Source organism: Centropristis striata, chromosome 9, assembly GCF_030273125.1.
Source record: "Centropristis striata isolate RG_2023a ecotype Rhode Island chromosome 9, C.striata_1.0, whole genome shotgun sequence".
In the NCBI taxonomy this organism is placed as follows: Eukaryota; Metazoa; Chordata; class Actinopteri; order Perciformes; family Serranidae; genus Centropristis; species Centropristis striata.
In genome coordinates this window covers 4301594-4321833 of record NC_081525.1, presented here as the reverse complement: position 1 = coordinate 4321833, position 20240 = coordinate 4301594, and the positions used below count along the sequence as shown (strand labels likewise).

The following is a 20240-nucleotide window of genomic DNA, read 5'->3' as shown; positions in this document are numbered from 1 at the left end:
CAAAGTTACAGTGTTTATCGTAGAAAGAAACTGTAAAAACAGGCATTATCTTTGACATATCGTTCAACTTTCCAACAGTCCTTGAACTGATCATAGGTTAAGTATGTTTCCATTAGAACAAGTAGCCAAAACCAAGCTTAAAATTGTGATATTTGTGCCAAAATCACTTTATTCTCCATGTCTCAATTAAAACATTACCAGAAATAAACCTTTTGGAATAGCTTGATTCTGTTAAAAACATCAGAAAAATAATTCAAAAGGAAAAAGTTTTAATTTGACTGTGGATTGTATGCTGGTGTGTGTTACACTTGCTGTCATTTAGCCAATTATATAATAATAATAATAAAATAATTAAGTTAATTATTAGTAGAATAATAAAATTAGAAGTGGAATTTCGCCTCCACCTCATGATTTTGCCTTGATAACACAATGCTCTTCCTCACTCTCACTACCAAAATAAAGTCTATGACATTGGTTTTGTGTCTTTTTTTGCTAATTTTGTGTCTTTTAAAAAAAAAGTGTCTCTTTTTTTTTGGTCATTTTGTGTATTTTTTGTGTCATTTTGTGGTTTTTTTTTTGGCATTTTGTGTCTTTTTTGGTCATTTGTGTCTTTTTTTAGTAGTGTGTCTTTTTTGGTAATTTTGTGTCTTTTTTGAAGTAATTTCGTTTTTTCTATCATTTTGTGTCTTTTTTTGTAATATTGTGTCTTTTTAAAGTATTTTTTCTGTCATTTTGTGTCTTTTTTTTTGTAATTTTGTGTCTTTTTTTTGGTAATTTTGTGTCTTTTTAAAGTAATTTTTTCTGTCATTTTGTGTCTTTTTTTATTTTTAGTAATTTTGTGTCTTTTTTTGGTCACTTTGATACTGCCTCCAGCGGCCCCCAGGTAATTTGAGTTTGAGACCCCTGCCCTATGATCTGTTATTGTGTAGCCAATAATTCTATTCTATGCTGCTTTTATTTTGAAGGTTTGGCTCGAAATCAGGAAGTCATCTTGATAGCGGATATAACAGTATTTCTCTCTGTTTTGTGTAATTTAACACCACAGATAATATAAACTACTGAACTATAGACGTTCAAATGGAGACAATATCCAGTTTACTCGGCTTTGAGTGGATGGACTGCGGGACTGTTTTGATATTTCTGTGTGTTTTTCTGTTGGTGGCTGATGTTTGGAAGAACAGAGTTCCGTCTAACTTCCCTCCAGGACCGTGGGCTCTCCCGGTCATCGGAGACCTGCTCCGCATGGATCCCTCCAGGTTCCACCTGCAGATCAGTCAGGTACACATCAGCGGGAACAAACCTTTTAATGAACACAAAGCAGCAGAACCACAGCGGTGGAAAAAAAAAAAAAAAAACTCCGTATGCATTGAAATAGACTAGAAGTTCAAAAGTGCGCTTAACCCTATAAAGCCTGAACCGTGAAATAATTGCCAGAAAATTATATTTTTTTAAAAACTTGAGTATCTATTGAACCTGCGGACAAAAATAAATAAATAAATTTGCATATATGAATTCTAATTTGTATCATATTTGATACATCAGGTCCTTTTGTGCAATTTGTTGCTCACAGTTTGTTTTTCTTGAACTAACAAAAACATAAAACCTAACATTTTTATCCTATTAAGACTTTCCTTTTAACATTTAATTCAAATATGCAAGAAAAAAATATTTATCTGCTGATATGAAGTTTTCACCCAGCAATGAACCTGTATCATTTTTGCTACATCTGGTATTTTTGTGCAATTTGTTGCTCAGTTTGTTTGATTTTAATCTCCAACACATGTATACATCAGGTTTTTCAGGAAAAAAATATATCAGACTGATGATGTAGAGGTCTCAACAACATGTGTATCAAATGTGATACACTTGGCTTTATAGGGTTAACCCTTAATAGGACACTCATTGAAATACTTGCAAATTCCAAATTTCAACCCGAAAGAATATTGGAGGATGTTACATACAGCCAGAATGTGGACTGTGGAATGTGTTAAAAAAAAACAAAAAAAAAAACATATGGACCCGGGGGAGGGGCGTAATATTTTGAGAAATAAATTTACAAGATTAAAGTGGCAAATCTACGAGAAAAAATGCGCAGATTTATGAGATTTAAAGAGGTGAATCTGCAAGAAAACAGTTGCATTTTTTTCTCGTAAATCTGTGGCTTTTTTCATGAAGATTTGCCACTTTAAATCTCTTAGATCTGTGACTTTTTTTCTTGTAGATTTGCCACTTTAATCAAGTAAATCTGCAACTTTTTTCTCAAAATATTGAGAAGTTACCGAACCGCTAAAGTTACCAAATACGGTTCTTCGCCCGATAAAGGGTTAAAGTAACCTGCTCCTTCTGCAAAATGACCCATTTCAGACGTATATATTATATATAATTATACATATGATGCATTAATATTTACATCACTTAAAGGTCGCAGCTGGTGATTAAATATAATCTATTGAATAATGCAGGTACATCTCAAAAATTTGAATATCATGAAAAAAGTTCAATATTTTTTGTCAGTCATTTCAGAAAGTGAAACTCATACATTATATAGATTCATTACACATACAGTGAAATATTTCAAGCCTTTTTTTATTGTAATTTTGATGATTCTGGCTTAGAGATAATGAAAACACAAAACTCTGTGTCTCAGAAAATTCAATTTTGTAAATCCCCTGTTTATTCCCACCCATAAATTCCCGGTAATTCCCATGGAAACTTACTAATATGAATAGAAGTAACTAAATGACTTAAATTAATAAAGTAAAATAATCTCCTCTGAATTGTAGTTGAGTACAAAGTATAACAATAATTAATAAGTGAATAATTATTATAATTATGCTAATTAATAATTAATTTTAGTGTATTTATTTATTATTTCAGTATTGTTTTTATTTATGTACTGTTGGGTATCTTGTGAATTTCCCCCCAGGGCCAATAATAAAGGCTTATTGTATTATTGTATATTATTCCTACTAATATGAATAGGATTTAATGTACTTAGTTACTTTCCACCAGTTCAATTTATTAATATGTCTTTAAAAAACACTTCTTGTCACTGACTTTTTTTTAAAAATGTATATTTATACATTTTACTCATTGCATTTTGACATTATTAAATAAATGCATCTAGGAGACAATCCACAAAAAGAAAGCTGCATTTCAGAGCTCCGTGCAAACAGTTAGGAAATAATTTACTCAAATGCAGGATTTGTTTACGCAGAATCAAATATCCGTTGTGTCATATAACCCTTGTGAGTGCGTGTCGAGCCAAAGGGATGTGGTAACATCAAGATTACAAATCAATAAATCAACTTTTATGATGACACACTTGTATTTGTTGGTTTAATCTTTTGCACGCAACACAAAATAATCTCTCAGATCAGTTCTCAATGTGACACAGTCAGGAACTCATTTTCCCTATTTTAGGACATTTTACCAACCAAACAATTAATAGATGAATTGTAATAATCTGCATATTAATCTATGATGAAAATAATTGGTTATTCGTCATTTAGACTTAAAAGATTTAAATTAGACAGGGATTTTTTTTCAGCTTGATTCTTATTTTGGAGGCATTTTACGCCATAAAATATTTCGGTCATGGTCCTGAAATGACCTGAAATGACAGGGAAAATGGTGTTTGATACTTTAACATTTGAAAAAATACAAAGTTATCATGAGGCTGAAGCCATTCAGCCATTGGTTATCCTTAATATATTCCCAAATGAAGTCTGAAAAGAAGAGAGGTGTTTTTAAAGTTGGTGTTGAGGTGAAAAATATGAAACAGTGACTGACGTTAACCAGCTTTTTGATGACCTTTTCAGAACGTATGTCAACTCCCTGCTCTGTTCTCTGTGTTCAGTTTGCAGCGAAATATGGGAACGTTTTCAGCCTCCGGCTCTTTGGTGGAAGAGTTGTTGTCATTAATGGCTACAAACTCGTGAAAGAGGCCCTGGTCCAAAATGGCGAAGACTACAAGGATCGCCCTGCTATACCTGTGTTTGAAGCGACCATTGGGAATAAAGGTGTGTAGTATTTTGTTTAAAAGGCTCTTATTTAGTTTGTTTGATTGCATCTGACTTACACTCGGTAACCCTTTGGAGTTTTGTACGGTGGCCCGGAGAGCTCACAGCACTGCAACTTAAGAAAACACATGCAAATACACAAAACACAAGCAAATTGAGAAAACATCTTCATCAATTTGACAACAGGAGCACAGCATTTAGAAAACGTGCTGCAAAGACCACAACACAACACAATAAGATAAAGCGCTGCAAATAGACAACACAACAGAAGTGTTTCCAGAGGACACTTAAAAGTGGTGCACTGGACACTCATGTGATCAAGTTATTTATTATTTATTTCAAGATAATTATAATTTCATGATCATAGCGTGCTAACGTTAACGGCCGATCGATAGCATGTTAACGTTAGCCGCGATCGATAGCATATTAACGTTAGCCGCCGATCGATAGCATTTTAACGTTAGCCGCAATCGATTGCATGTTAACGTTAGCCGCCCATCGATAGCATGTTAACGTTAGCCGCGATCGATAGCATATTAACGTTAGCCGCCGATCGATAGCATTTTAACATTAGCCGCAATCGATTGCATGTTAACGTTAGCCGCCCATCGATAGCATGTTAACGTTAGCCGCGATCTATAGCATGTTAACGTAGCCGCGATCGATATTTATTTCAAGATAATTATAATTTCATGATCATAGCGTGCTAACGTTAACGGCCGATCGATAGCATGTTAACGTTAGCCGCCGATCGATAGCATGTTAACGTTAGCCGCGATCGATAGCATGTTAACATTAGCCGGCTAGAAAGACCAAGACCAACTCGGTGCCGTTGAGAGAGACAAACTAAAACGTGTATCATTCATTTATTTGATTGACATGTTTATAGAATACAGATTTAAGTGATTCTTGGAATTAATGGAACAAATTTAAATTGAATTTTAAATATAAACTGTCTCCCCATTAACCCTTTGGAGTGTCCAATCATGCCTGCATAATCGATAGCTATTTCTAATCACCTCCAGTCTAATTCTGTTTTATGTTTTCCAAAAGGTCTGGTGGCATCAAATGGCTCTCCCTGGAAGGAGCAGAGGAGATTTGCTCTTCGTACACTCAGAAACTTTGGTTTGGGCAAGAAGACGATGGAGACGTTCATCCAGCAGGAGTGCCAATATCTCAATGAGGCTTTTGCCCTTCAGAAAGGCACTGAACAAATCTTATTTTTTAATAATCAATGCTAAATCTGCTAAGGCTTCTGACAGGGAAGTTTGGTAGGGAGAACAGTTAGTGCTTATACATGTGTTTAGTTTATAACTTGGGTTGCCATGTTTTTTACACCATCTGCAGCCTCAACAGGAAGCAGTTGAACAGGCTGTTAACTGGAGAAAAACTCCACAATTACTGTCACACACACATGTGATAGATAGAACATTGTTAAGAGTTTGTGTTTAATTCGTTATGTATCTGATCCACCAGTCAGCAGATATTTTAGTGAATAATTTTACTTACCAAAACAGATCATTTTACCATCACAATGATTTCTAAACTGTTTTATTGAGTTGAAAGTGCTGCATAGTTCTGCTTTAAGACTCCACCACATAAGGGGTGTTTCCATTACAGTCCAATACCCGAAATAAGGCGGGTCTCACTCGCTGAAACGCCCCTAATCTGAATATGAGCCGTCCTGAGCGGTCTTTTGACTGGCCTTTTTTCGTCCCTGTAGAAGAGCAGGGCCGTTTTTCTCCCCTGAAAAAAAGCCTGGTTGCTGATTGGATAGAACGCTAAGCAGGATGTGACGTAGTACTCGACGCCACAACAACACCCGCCATTTGTAAAAGCCGGCGAAGCATCGAGTAGTCACAAGTGACAATAAACATAAGCCCCTTTCATAGTGTGGTGCTGCAAATTCCCGCTATACTGCTGGAAAGATCTGTGCCAGCTCTTCGCCTCGGGGCGTTCATAGTGATCCCACAAAGAAAGTGATTTTCTGCCCTTTCATAATGCAGAACGATGTGCACAGTAGCACAGTGCTAACAGGCTAACAGTTAGCTCTGTAGCAGTACAGTGTGTATGTGCTGCTGCTGCAGGAGGTGTTCACTTAGCGATCTCTGTTTGTTTACAACAAGCACTGGACGCTCTGTTCACAGTTAGTGATGCCGGTTAATTCACGATCATGATATTTATGATCAGTGGAGACGCTGTGCATAATTAGCCATGCTGGTTTGTTTATGATCAGCTGCTGACGTTGTGCACAGTTAGCAATGGCGGCCATAGTTGCATCTCCTGTGTTTAATCCGTCACAATATGTGATCACGGATCACAGTTGAAACTGTCGCTTTGAGAGGGCGTGGCCTGAGACTTTCCCAGCATAATAATGTGGAGAGGCCACCAAATTTGGGCTTTAACAGCAAAATCTTTTTACGGGGGGGATGCACCAGTTCACTCCTAGACACCAACTTTTCTCTACTGGCTGGTTACCCCATGTCCTACTGGAATCCCTGCAGAAGCATGCACCGACAGGAACCGAGCACCTTAGACCCAATGCCTGTGACTCACTTTATCCAGCAGCGTTATCTAAAGGGAGAACATGTTTGCTCTATTGTTGCTGGCACTTTTCTTTTATTATAACCTGTTAATCATCCATAAAATATGTCACACTACTTGTCTTCTTCCCGTGGCTCATAACACATTTTATATTTTTAATTTGTCTATTTTTTAATCTATGTTTTCTCTGTATTTTTCAGGCGAGCCTAATAATGTCCAGTCCCTGATAAACAATGCTGTGTCCAACATTATCTGCTGCCTGGTGTTTGGGGATCGCTTTGAATACTCCGACAAGCAGCTCAAGCTCATTCTGCAGAGCTTCAATGAGCTGTTTATCTTAGAGGGAGGTGTGTGGGCACAGGTGAGCCTGCTTTGTATTTTTTTTTAATCAGAATTGATCCAGCCACACCCTGTAAATCAGTCGAGTTTTTCTTTTTTCTTTTTTTTTTAAATATCTAATCACAAGGGGTGGGCGATATGGCCCTAAAAGTTATAGATATGAAGATATTTTTGATGATATGCATTTTTTTATTTCGTTTTTTAAAATTAGTGTATGAATTATCATGTTGAAGTTTAAAGTAAAAGAGTAAAAACTACATTTTTTGCCTCAAAATGTAGTGAACTAGAAGTATAAAGGTACATAAATAGTTAAAAGTACCTCAACATTGTACATAAGTACAGCACTTAAGTAAATGTATGTCTTAGTTACAATCCGCCACTGGAAAAGAGAATTCATTGTGATCTGTTTTTTTGACAAATTAGATTTGCCACACCCTCCGAATGTGTCTGTTGGAGTAATTGACGTTGATGTGATTCTTGTGTTTCTGCTCTGTAGATTTATAACATATTGCCATGGCTGATGAAGCGGCTGCCTGGACCTCACCAGAGGATTTTCACTCTGACAAACGGTATTATTGACTTTGTACAAAGTAAGATTGATGAACACAAAGAGAGCTTTGACCCGTCCTCACCGAGAGATTACATCGACTGCTTCCTCACAGAGATGGGAGAGGTGAGTGTCTCTCTATTTCTTATTATTGTCTTTGCATTTTCTATTGGGTTTTTTTCATGCAATTTTGAGGTTTGGGTCTATTTTCTCCCATACCATGTCTTCTTTCAGAATAGGGGAAAGAAAACATCCAAAGCAAACATTTGGGTGTTTATTTTACTATATCTGATCCATTTGCACCTGTAGATTTTTCATGAATTCAGTAAAAGCTAGCATTCTTTTGCAGCATGTACACTGTAAAAAAAAAATTTTTAAAATCAGTTTAATTTACGGTAAAATTCCGGTAGCTGTGGTTGCCAGAACTTCACCGTAAAAATTACAGTGAGTGGGTTTTCTACTGTAAATTTAAATGTAAATATCAGCAAAAACTGTAATTTAGACTGAAAAGTCCCTTTATATTTAGGGTAAATGTGTCCTTGTGACAATATGGTATTTCTCCATTAATTTTACATGACAATTTTTTAATTTTTACAGTAAAACTGTGGGTCTTTCTTGGGTCTTGAGTTTTTCAAAAGTTTTGTACTATTCCTTGATTTACACTAATTAAAAATGTCAGATACGGTTATATGCAATTTTTAATTTTACAGTTTTATCATGAACATTTTCTAAACCTCGTCATCGCAGCATCGTTAGAAAGCGCCCACTCTCCTGCACAATATTATGTGTTTTACATGGTCTAAATTGTTGCTGCTATGAATTATATTCTATATTTTGTCTTAAAAATAGTAATTTACATTAAGAATGTATGAAATCTTTAAAGGCCGTTTTCTCACAAAAGTTTTTTCTCATGTTCTGAGCCACAAATCTCAACTTCAGCTCCACTTAGAGAGCTAAGTAAACTAAATATATTCTGAAGGTTTTTACAGAGGGCCTTGTCTATATATTATTCATACCCTGATTTATAGAACATTTTGTTCCTAAAACATGACGAAAATGTATTTTTGTTTATGGCTTTTGACAGTATTTTCTGATTTATGAAATGATAAAAGAAGATTTCTCAATTTCCTTCATTAAAAAGAACTTTGAATCTAATATATATCATCAAAATTCAGCAATAACTTTTGCATTAACTTTATCCAATGTTCTAGGCTGGCTAACGCCGGACTGTATCACAAATGAGATCTAGTCTGGATACTACCTGTTCATTTCTCCGTAGAGGAGGCATGGTTTACGATCCTCCAGAGCCATTTATTGGTCAATAAAAGCGTCTGTACATAGCTCTTAGCCAATCGTATCAGTTATACCAGATGACGTATGTAGAGCAACAGAAATTGATGTTTACGTAGCCGGACTAGCCCAGAATAAAATGCTCAATTCTGCTTCTGCAACGTTTTTCTGCAGCATGTTCTGGCTCTGGCTGCTCACAGTCTACCAGCAGTGTTGGGGTGTGTGTGTGTGTGTCTGTGTCTGTGTCTCTGAGAGAGTGTCGCTTGCTGCTTTGCTTCTCCAGTTCTCGCTTTCTGCAAGATTATTTATCTTCACGCCTTATCCCCCCTCATGTCATTCAGCCACGCACATCCACTGATTTTATGGTCAATAGACGAGCTGCTGGGGGTCTCTGGGCGGCTCCGCTGTCCCCCTGGCTCGTAGCGAGATCACCGTGGTTACAGCAGCAAGCGGTAGCGGGGCTAGTTGGTAGATTAGGCTTTGGCCAAATCCTGTCGGAAGCAAGGCTAAAACATCCTTTTTGGTGGTGAAACAGGAGTATTAAGTCAAACGTTGTTCTTCTTTTAAAATAAACTTTGGCTCTAAACTATCTAGAACACCGTCTACAGCTAGATCCAAAGAGAGCTTCGTGTCTGCTGCAGCCATGTTGGATCTGTAAGAAAACTACAAAACTACAAGCTTCCATCTGTCCAATAGTACGCGTCATCGTCTTGCCGTCCCTCCCCGTTCTGTGATTGGATCCCTAAAACAGGGCTAAGAAACGGCCTTAGACACCAGACTGTCTTGCAGTTCGAAATGAAATCGAGCGCGCAAGGCAGTATGGGTATACCCATGCTACCAATGTTCACATTTCTGTCCTGGAAATATATGCAAATTAGCACATATTTTATTTATTTCACACTTCATTTGCATTGCTTAACATAACATTTCAGAAAACATTTAATGCAATTAAATATTGCCTTGATGTAAATAACACACTGGGGAAGTTTCATGATGATATCTATAAGTTAAAAAAATGACCCCATTCACCTGTAGTGTCTCCCCTTAAATATTCCAACTGAGAGGACAAACTGTCTCGTGTGTTGTTGACAGATGAAGGACGAAGAATCTGGCTTTGATATGAGGAATTTGTGTATTTGTGCCCTGGACCTGTTTGCTGCTGGAACTGAAACTACGACCACTACTCTACACTGGGGGCTGCTCTACATGATCTACTACCCTCAAATACAAGGTGTGTGTCTCTGTTTGTGTGTCTGTGTCTTTGTCAGTGGTGGAAGTATTCACATCCCTTACTGAGGTAAAAGTACTAATACTACACTGTGAAATTACTCCACTACAAGTAAAAGTCCTGCATTCAAAACTTACTGTACTGTTCTCATCTGAGTTATGAAACAGCTAAACTCATCTCTCCAAAAATCTCCTACAATGATCAAGCCGTGTGAAGTACTTGGCAGGATTTTAAGGAAGAAAAGGTAAAACTGAAAATAAACAAATAATACAGACAATATTAACCATGTGCAAAAGTCAAATATAACAAATATAACTTACAATATGTTAAATCCACCTAAACAAATATACAAATACAAATGCCACAAGTCGCGAAAAACTGCCCAAAATTTTGCATTGAAATGAATGGGACGGCCGAAAAAAAATGAGCGAAAAAGAACAATAATTGGAGATTTTTAAACGTCTACTTCTCCGGCATAATTTCACCTAGAGACTCCATTTCAACTTTTAACAGTAGACACAAGGCTTGTGTATCTGTGTATTAATCCACGTTTCGATACGTCATACAGTTTTTTATCAATCCCTGTTCAATGACCATGATCATTTTTGGAGAAATTCTGAGATTATAATGGGTGTGTATTGCACGGAATGTTCGTGTCACAGTGTGTGACATCATCGCCAGAGTGTAGAGGGAGAGAAGAAATTGTCAAAAAATAAATTTGAAAACTGCGCTCCAGGTCGCAAATTTCACTCTACAGAGATAATTTATACACAGAAACGTAGGAAAATTTGTCTTCTCACTCACAATCCTCTGGTAAAGCTGTCAGAGTTGTAGTTTGGGCGTAGGACGCACAGATGCACCACCAACACGCACCAACAGCCTCATTGGCTCCCTTATTAAAAACGCAGGAAGATTTCTGAATAAAGGGAGATAGAACAGTTTTTTTAGATCGCTCTAACAAAGCTATTTTTTCATTTTTCTTAAAAACAAACATATGTAGACGTTCAGGAAGAACTCAGGACGCTCAAAGTGAAGTCGGATCAATGATAGGTATTATGGTTTTGCCAAAAATGCTTTCTGTTCGAGGCCAGAAATTCGAGTCTGTCCACCTCTGCTGTCACTCTTCCGGAACAGGTGTCAGTTAATTCTGTTGATTGCTTTGATCTGATTGCCTTTGATCTTTGATGTGATTACAGTTACACACACACACACACACATGCGCGTAAGCGCGCACACTCCTCACACATGCATACATATGCTTCAAACACACACAAACACACACACACACACACAGGTAACTTTATGCGATTTTCGCTACACACACACACACAAATGCGCGCGTAAGCGCGCACACTCCTCACACATGCATACATATGCTTCAAACACACACTCACACACACACACACACACACACACGTATTTTGAGGTTAAAGAGCATAGTTTGAAATCTCTGAAGAATCTCATCATAGTGTACACACACCGGCAGTAGCCCCCGTGGCCCTTTCAGAATTTCCCCAGAGGAAATTTTCTAGTTACTTAATACATTGTTATAAGACTTTTTTTTTTTTTTTTTTAAAGTCTAATCTTTTTAAATTGATCATATATTTTATGTTAAATCTCAACCTGTAAAGTAACTAAAGTAACTGTGTGTGTGTGTGTGTGTGTGTGTGTGTGTGTGTGTGTGTGTAGTATAAGACGTGGCTCACAGGTCAGGGTTTCCCCCTCAGTGCACACACACTCACATGGTTTCCTGTTTCCACTGTGTCTCTTCAGAGAGAGTCCAGGCGGAGATCGACTCCGTGGTGGGTTCCTCCAGACAGCCCTGTGTGGCCGACAGAGAAAACATGCCCTATACTGATGCAGTCATCTATGAAATCCAGAGAATGGCCGACATTCTTCCCCTCAATGTGGTCCGCATGACGACCAAGGACACCGTGCTCGACAAATACACCATCCCAAAGGTACACCAGAGGTCTCAGTTAGAATAAGGAACCAAAACTGAGCTTAAAACTGATATATATACTGTCAAAATGTCTCTATTCCACATGTCTCATTTGAAACGTCAACATAGAATAACCAGATCCTGTTAAAAACATTAAATTCTTTATTCACTGAAAATCTGTTTACACAGAGCAGAGAGGACAGGACAGGAGAGGCTTTTTACACAGAGCAGAGAGGACAGGGGAGGCTTTTTACACAGAGCCAAGAGGAGAGGACAGGAGAGGCTGTTTACACAGAGCCGAGAGGAGAGGACAGTAGAGGCTGTTTACACAGAGCAGAGAGGAGAGGACAGTAGAGGCTGTTTACACAGAGCAGAGAGGAGAGGACAGGAGAGGCTGTTTACACAGAGCCGAGAGGAGAGAACAGGAGAGGCTTTTTACACAGAGCCGAGAGGAGAGGACAGGAGAGGCTGTTTACACAGAGCCGAGAGGAGAGGACAGGAGAGGCTGTTTACACAGAGCAGAGAGGAGAGAACAGGAGAGGCTGTTTACACAGAGCCGAGAGGAGAGGACAGGAGAGGCTGTTTACACAGAGCCGAGAGGAGAGGACAGTAGAGGCTGTTTACACAGAGCAGAGAGGAGAGGACAGTAGAGGCTGTTTACACAGAGCAGAGAGGAGAGGACAGGAGAGGCTGTTTACACAGAGCCGAGAGGAGAGAACAGGAGAGGCTTATTACACAGAGCCGAGAGGAGAGGACAGGAGAGGCTGTTTACACAGAGCCGAGAGGAGAGGACAGGAGAGGCTGTTTACACAGAGCCGGGAGGAGAGGACAGGAGAGGCTGTTTACACAGAGCAGAGAGGAGAGAACAGGAGAGGCTGTTTACACAGAGCTGAGAGGAGAGGACAGGAGAGGCTGTTTACACAGAGCCGAGAGGAGAGGACAGGAGAGGCTGTTTACACAGAGCCGAGAGGAGAGGACAGGAGAGGCTGTTTACACAGAGCAGAGAGGAGAGAACAGGAGAGGCTGTTTACACAGAGCAGAGCAGAGAGGAGAGGACAGGAGAGGCTGTTTACACAGAGCAGAGAGGAGAGGACAGGAGAGGCTGTTTACACAGAGCCGAGAGGAGAGAACAGGAGAGGCTTTTTACACAGAGCCGAGAGGAGAGGACAGGAGAGGCTGTTTACACAGAGCAGAGAGGAGAGAACAGGAGAGGCTGTTTACACAGAGCAGAGAGGAGAGGACAGGAGAGGCTGTTTACACAGAGCCGAGAGGAGAGGACAGGAGAGGCTGTTTACACAGAGCCGAGAGGAGAGAACAGGAGAGGCTTTTTACACAGAGCCGAGAGGAGAGGACAGAGGAGGCTGTTTACACAGAGCAGAGAGGAGAGGACAGTAGAGGCTGTTTACACAGAGCCGAGAGGAGAGGACAGTAGAGGCTGTTTACACAGAGCAGAGAGGAGAGGACAGTAGAGGCTGTTTACACAGAGCAGAGAGGAGAGGACAGTAGAGGCTTTTTACACAGAGCAGAGAGGAGAGGACAGGAGAGGCTGTTTACACAGAGCCGAGAGGAGAGAACAGGAGAGGCTTTTTACACAGAGCCGAGAGGAGAGGACAGGAGAGGCTGTTTACACAGAGCCGAGAGGAGAGGACAGGAGAGGCTGTTTACACAGAGCAGAGAGGAGAGAACAGGAGAGGCTGTTTACACAGAGCAGAGAGGAGAGGACAAGAGAGGCTGTTTACACAGAGCAGAGAGGAGAGGACAGGAGAGGCTGTTTACACAGAGCAGAGAGGAGAGGACAGTAGAGGCTGTTTACACAGAGCCGAGAGGAGAGGACAGTAGAGGCTGTTTACACAGAGCAGAGAGGAGAGGACAGTAGAGGCTGTTTACACAGAGCAGAGAGGAGAGGACAGGAGAGGCTGTTTACACAGAGCCGAGAGGAGAGAACAGGAGAGGCTTTTTACACAGAGCCGAGAGGAGAGGACAGGAGAGGCTGTTTACACAGAGCCGAGAGGAGAGGACAGGAGAGGCTGTTTACACAGAGCAGAGAGGAGAGGACAGGAGAGGCTGTTTACACAGAGCCGAGAGGAGAGGACAGTAGAGGCTGTTTACACAGAGCAGACAGGAGAGGACAGGAGAGGCTGTTTACACAGAGCAGAGAGGAGAGGACAGGAGAGGCTGTTTACACAGAGCAGAGAGGAGAGGACAGAAGAGGCTGTTTACACAGAGCAGAGAGGAGAGGACAGAAGAGGCTGTTGCTGTTTTGTATATATGAAATCTATTTTATTCCAGTTTTAAAATAAATAATTCATCAGAGAAATTTATCTTGCCTTTTTCCTTTTTTTATGATTTATCTCATTATAACTGTGTTATTCTGCATATCTAGAAATAAGCATTTTGAACACTTAAAATAAGAAATTAACTCTTAAAACAAGATAATTATATATATAATATATATATATAGATATAATTATCTAACACTTCTAAATCTAAGTTGTTTTTTTTTTATCTTGGTAAGAACCAAATACTTTGCAGTGTAGGTTTTCACATACAATGAATTTGCTGCGGTGTAAAAGCACTAAATATAAATAAAGTTGAGGAAAACAAGAACTTCAGACAAAAAACAGCAGCATAAATAGAAAATATGAAGGATGGAAAAGTCAACATGCAAACTCTGCAGCACAGAAAGCACCAACATGAACCCTGAGCACCTTGGACCCTGAGCATGTGACTCCAGCTGCGTTATATAAAGGGACGCCACCTGTTTGCTTTATTGTGGCTGGGACTCTTTTTTTCCCCCCGAATCTGTTAATCATCCATAATAAATATGTCACAGTTCTAAGCTTCTCCCTGTGGCTCATAACACATTTTATGTTTTGAATTTGTGTCATTTTCCTTTGTGTTTTATCTCCTTTTTCTAATAATAGAATAGAAGCATAAACAGCTTTTTGACATCAAATCAGACTTTAACCCTCTATGGTACATTCTAATTTTTGGCTTGTCAAATTTCTACAATGCATTTTCTTGAGTGATGAGATATTAAACTCTATGGAGTCTTGGGCTATTTTGTTCATTTTTTAATCCTTTTCATGTCTTTTTTTGTCATTTTGTGTCTGTTGTTGTGTCTTTTTGGGGGTCAGTTTGTGTCTTTTTTGGTCATTTTGTGTCTTTATTTGGTCATTTTGTCTTTTTTTAGTAATTTTGTGTTTGTTTTTTTTCATTTTGTGTCTTTTTGTGTCTTTTTATGGTGTATATATATATATATATATATATATAACAAAATAAAAAATAGAAACAAAATAAAATATAAATAAAATTAAATCAAAAAATCAAAAATACATATATTACATTTTATTCCAATTTTTAAAAAATCTGAGAAATCCATCTTTTTTCTTTTTTTCTTTATTTAATTTATGTAATTATAACAGTGTTTATTCACATTTTAGTTGTTCCCACTCCTAGTCATGATTGTGTTGATTCCATAGAGCTTCAGTACTTTCTATTGTGAGTACAATTTGGCCAGAAACAATAAAAAAAGAGGTATCAGTCTGATTTTCTGTTCTCATGTATCCTCCTCAGGGCACCATCGTGATGCCGACACTGGTCTCAGTCCTGCGTGACGAGTCGATGTGGGAAACACCGAACACCTTCAACCCTCAACATTTTCTGGACCAGGACGGCAAATTTAGGAAGAGAGAAGCCTTCATTCCTTTTTCAGCAGGTCAGTCAGTCTCTAAGTCAGGGGTCTCAAACTCGCGGCCTGTGGGCCAATTGAGTTTTATATGAATGGCACTTTACTGTGTTGTGTGTGGAAGGTCCCTTTAATTACTTTTTTGGTAATTTTGTGTCTTTTTTTGATAGTTGTGTGTCTATTTAAATAATTTTGTGTCTTTTTTGTCATTTTGTTTCTTTTTTAAGTAATTTAGTGTTTTTTCAGTCATTTTGTGTCTTTTTTGTCATTTTGTGTCTTTTTTGGTCATTTTGTGTCTTTTTGTGTCTTTTTGAAATAATTTTGTGTCTTTTTTAATAATTTTGTGTCTTTTTTGGTCATTGTGTGTCTTTTTTAAGTAATTTATTTTTTCTGTAATTTTGTGTCTTTTTTAGTAATTTTGTGTCTTTTTTAGTAATTTTGTGTATTTTTTTGTCATTCTGTGTCTTTTTGAAATAATTTTGTGTCTTTTTTAATAATTGTGTGTCTTTTTAATAATTTTGTGTCTTTTTTTAGTAATTCTGTGTCTTTTTTGGTCATTTATTTATTTTTTAAGTAATTTAGTTTATTTTCTGTCAATGTTTGTCTCTTTTGGTCATTTTGTGTCTTTTTAAAATAATTTTGTGTCTTTTTTGGTAATTATGTGTATTTTTTTTTTCATTTTGTGTCTTTTTTTGGTAATTTTGTGTCTTTTTTAAGTAATTTTGTGTCCTTCTTTGGTCATTTTGATACTGCCCCCTGGTAATTTGAGTTTGAGACCCCTGATCTAAAACTATCATCTCTGACTGTTTCCTTTGGTTGTTTCACAATCTGAGCTGCAGAAACATTAAATGACTGATTGATTGATTGATTGATTGATTGATTGATTGATTGATTGATTGATTGATTGATTGAGAATTTATTTGAACACAAAATAAAAGATGAACAATTAAAAACAAACGAACAATAAATACAAGACAACAATACAAAATGAAACAACAACAAGACTCAACACTTATTTGTGTTCAAAAGGAGTCAAAGCGTATTAAATCCTTCTCCCTATGTTAATTTACTATATTCAGTTATATAACAACAATAATATTTATATATATGTATGTATAACACATAGTGATGTAGTATATAAACTTATTAACATACATAACTTGTTATTAACTCACACACACATAAGTACACATACACCCAACAAAACAACAACACACAAAAAAGAAAAATAGTAATAATACATTTAAAAAGTAAAACGTCAACAACAACCAACTACTGTCATTTCACACAACCGTTTTCATCCCTGTAATGATTAAAATGGTGTGTATTCAACTCGTGTCGATTCGTGTCGTCTTGTGTTGTGTCGTGTCGTCTTGTGTCGTCTTGTGTCGTGTCGTCTTGTGTCATCTTGTGTCATGTCGTGTCGTCTTGTGTCGTGTCGTGTCGTGTCGTGTCGTCTTGTGTCGTCTTGTGTCGTGGCGTCTTGTGTCGTCTTGTGTCGTGTCGTGTTGTGTCGTGTCGTCTTGTGTCGTGTCGTGTCGTCTTGTGTCGTGTCGTGTCTTCTTGTGTCGTTTCGTCTTGTGTCGTGTCGTCTTGTGTCGTGTCGTCTTGTGTCGTGTCGTCTTGTGTCGTGTCGTCTTGTGTCGTGTCGTGTCGTCTTGTGTCGTTTCGTCTCTTGTGTCGTGTTGTCTTGTGTCGTTTCGTCTTGTGTCGTGTCGTCTTGTGTCGTGTCGTCTTGTGTCGTGTCGTCTTGTGTCGTGTCGTCTTGTGTCGTGTCGTGTCGTCTTGTGTCGTGTCTTGTGTCGTGTCTTGTGTCGTGTCGTGTCATGTCGTGTATTCTCAGGTAAGCGTGTGTGTCTGGGCGAGCAGCTGGCCAGGATGGAGTTGTTCCTCTTCTTTACCTGCCTTCTTCAGAGGTTTTCCTTCTCTCCTCCTGCTGGAGAGCAGCCCAGTCTGGAGTTCCAGCTAGGAGCCACTCTCACTCCCAAACCGTACCGCCTCTGTGCCGTCCCACGATAAACAACTACTGTCCCACTACATTTATCAAGAAATACACCAGAATGATGCATTATATCGCTATTGCAAAATTTTGCATTGAAATGAATGGGACGGCCGAAACAAAAATGAGCAAAAAAGAACAATCATTAGAGATTTTCAAACGTCTACTTCTCCAGCATAATTTCACCTAGAGACTCCATTTAAACTTTAAACAGTAGACACAAGTCTTGTGTATCGGTGTATTAATCCAAGTTTCGATAGGTCATATAGTTTTTTATCAATCCCTGTTCAATGACCATGATCATTTTTGGAGAAATTCTGAGATTATAATGGGTGTGTATTGCACGGAATGTTCGTGTCACAGTGTGTGACATCATCGCCAGAGTGTAGAGGGAGGGAAAAAATAGTCAAAAAATAAATTTTAAAACTGCGCTCCAGGCCGCAAATTCCTCTCTACAGAAATAATTTATACATAGAAACATAGGAACATTTGTCTTCTCACTCACAATCCTCTGGTAAAGCTGTCAGAGTTATAGTTTGGGCGTAGGACGCACAGATGCGCCACCAACACGCAGGAACAGCCTCATAGAGAATATTTAGATATTATATATGCTATTAGGCTTTATATATCACAAAATGTAAATTAAATATTCCAACCTCACCAGGAGTTTAATGCTCCACTGCTACTCTGCTGACAGCACCACTGAACCTTCTGAATCAGATATATATTATATACACTACCGGTCAAAAGTTTTAGAACACCCCAATTTTTCCAGTTTTTTATTGAAATTCAAGCAGTTCAAGTCAAATGAACAGCTTGAAAGGGTACAAAGGTAAGTGGTGAACTGCCAGAGGTAAATAAAAAAAGGTAAGCTTAACCAAAACTGAAAGATAATGTACATTTCAGAATTATACAAGAAGGCCTTTTTTCAGGGAACAAGAAATGGGTTAACAACTTAACTCTATGGAGTCTTGGGCTATTTTGTCCATTTTTAATTCTTTTCATGTCTTTGTAAGTCATTTTGTGTCTTTTTTTTGGTCATTTTGTGTCTTTTTTTAGTCCTTTAGTCCAACATTAAAATGTGATTTTGAATCTTTTTTTTACTTTCAAAACACTATCATGCTCAATAAAGAATTTTAAATGTTGCAAATGTGCATTAATTTCAGAGTACACTGAGACATTAAACTGCATCGTTTTCAATTAAATTCTGGAAAAGTTGGTGTGTTCTAAAACTTTTGCCAGTAGTGTATATAAATTATATATATTAGGCTGTGGTATTTAAATTACGCTTGCACGCTTGTAAATAAACAATCATAATAAATAATATGATATGAAGCACTTTATGTCTAAAAAGTAACACGTTTTCTTCTTGAATTGAACTCTTTACCTTTTTTTTTGTTATCTGTTAATTCTGAAAATAAACTGATTTCAAGCTTGAGGTCTCTTTTATCTATAAAATCTATCTATATATATCTATTTATAAGAAGGCACACGTTGTCTCACTTCTGGGTTTTTCCCAGTAAAGCTTTTGATGTTGGAGATGAATAATAACGCTAAAGGAAATCATAAAAGAGCCAGAGAGAGCTTGAGAAAGTCTCAGTCGACACTCTGAGGGACTCAGAACACACGACACCAGCCAAATAACAACAGATGTTTGGGTTTTTAACTGTGAAGTGACGTCATTCAGACTAAAAGTGTAAGTTTATTTCATCATCCTAACTACTTTAGAGACAGATCGTAGTATATTTATTGTCTTTTCAGAGAAGACAGAGATTTTAATCTTAAATGTTTTTGATGATATTGTTCATCAGCACATTTTAAGTTACTGTAAAAACCTCCAGAAGAGTCACGACGAATGGAAACACACACATAATGAGGTTACAGTGGTCAGCGTCTTTACTCAAAGTTAAAAAAAAATGTGTTATATTTTGGGTTGATCTCTTGATTATGTGCAAACAGCAGCAGGTTTAATGAGAGCAGCTTCTCAGCACAGTGACTTTGAACCTTTTGTGGTTCTGAAGTAGGGCACCCAGCTACTGGGTTCTAACGTTCAAAGTTTCTAGCGTTTGACAAAATACCACCAAACTAGGTCACCGTCCTCTTTTAAGATGTTTCATTTGCGCAACAGAGATCATTACAGTCAGACGAGCGTCACAAAGCAAACGTGTGGGACTGTATCTTGTTAGAAAAGCATCAAAAAGGGCACGCAGCGACAGGACACGGTGAGCTTTACCTCAACATATCTACTGGTGAAACTGTAGAAAACTACCAGATTACATGCTTTTTTTGTCTCATCAAATGAAACCTCCTAATTTGACGTATTGCATGGTCATGCAGCATCTTCTTTTAGTAATTTTGTGTCTTTTGGTCATTTTGTGTCTTTTTTGTCATTTTGTGTCTTTTTTTAGTCATTTTGTGTCTTTTTTCAGTCATTTTGTGTCTTTTTTGTCATTTTGTGTCTTTTTTCAGTCATTTTGTGTCTTTTTTCAGTCATTTTTTGTCTATTTGTGTCTTTTTTTAGTCATTTTGTGTCTTTTTTTAGTCATTTTGTGGGACAGTGCACATTAATGATGTTAATTATTGAAAAATATCTTTGTAAATATGCCGGATTATAGTAAAGCTGCTAGTTTGCATCCTTAGT

At 37.9% G+C, this 20240-nt stretch overlaps 2 protein-coding genes across 4 annotated transcripts in view; both read left to right on the top strand.

Annotated features, from left to right (window-relative positions):
• The first annotated feature begins 982 nt into the window (after positions 1-982).
• On the top strand, positions 983-19034 carry LOC131977662 (cytochrome P450 2J4-like). The gene is made up of 9 exons (XM_059341080.1): positions 983-1278; positions 3860-4022; positions 5076-5225; positions 6767-6927; positions 7402-7578; positions 9835-9973; positions 11744-11931; positions 15489-15630; positions 17444-19034. Exons 1-9 carry the CDS (start codon positions 1078-1080, stop codon positions 17617-17619), a joined length of 1497 nt encoding a protein of 498 aa, XP_059197063.1. The 5' UTR covers positions 983-1077; the 3' UTR covers positions 17620-19034.
• A 54-nt stretch (positions 19035-19088) lies between these two features.
• The window catches only part of il23r (interleukin 23 receptor), a 30620-nt gene continuing 29468 nt past the window's right edge, over positions 19089-20240 (top strand). For all 3 annotated transcript variants that reach the window (XM_059341073.1, XM_059341074.1, XM_059341072.1), the window contains exon 1: positions 19089-19821. The gene's annotated coding sequence lies outside the window, so the exon portion shown is untranslated. The remainder of the gene's footprint in view (positions 19822-20240) is intronic.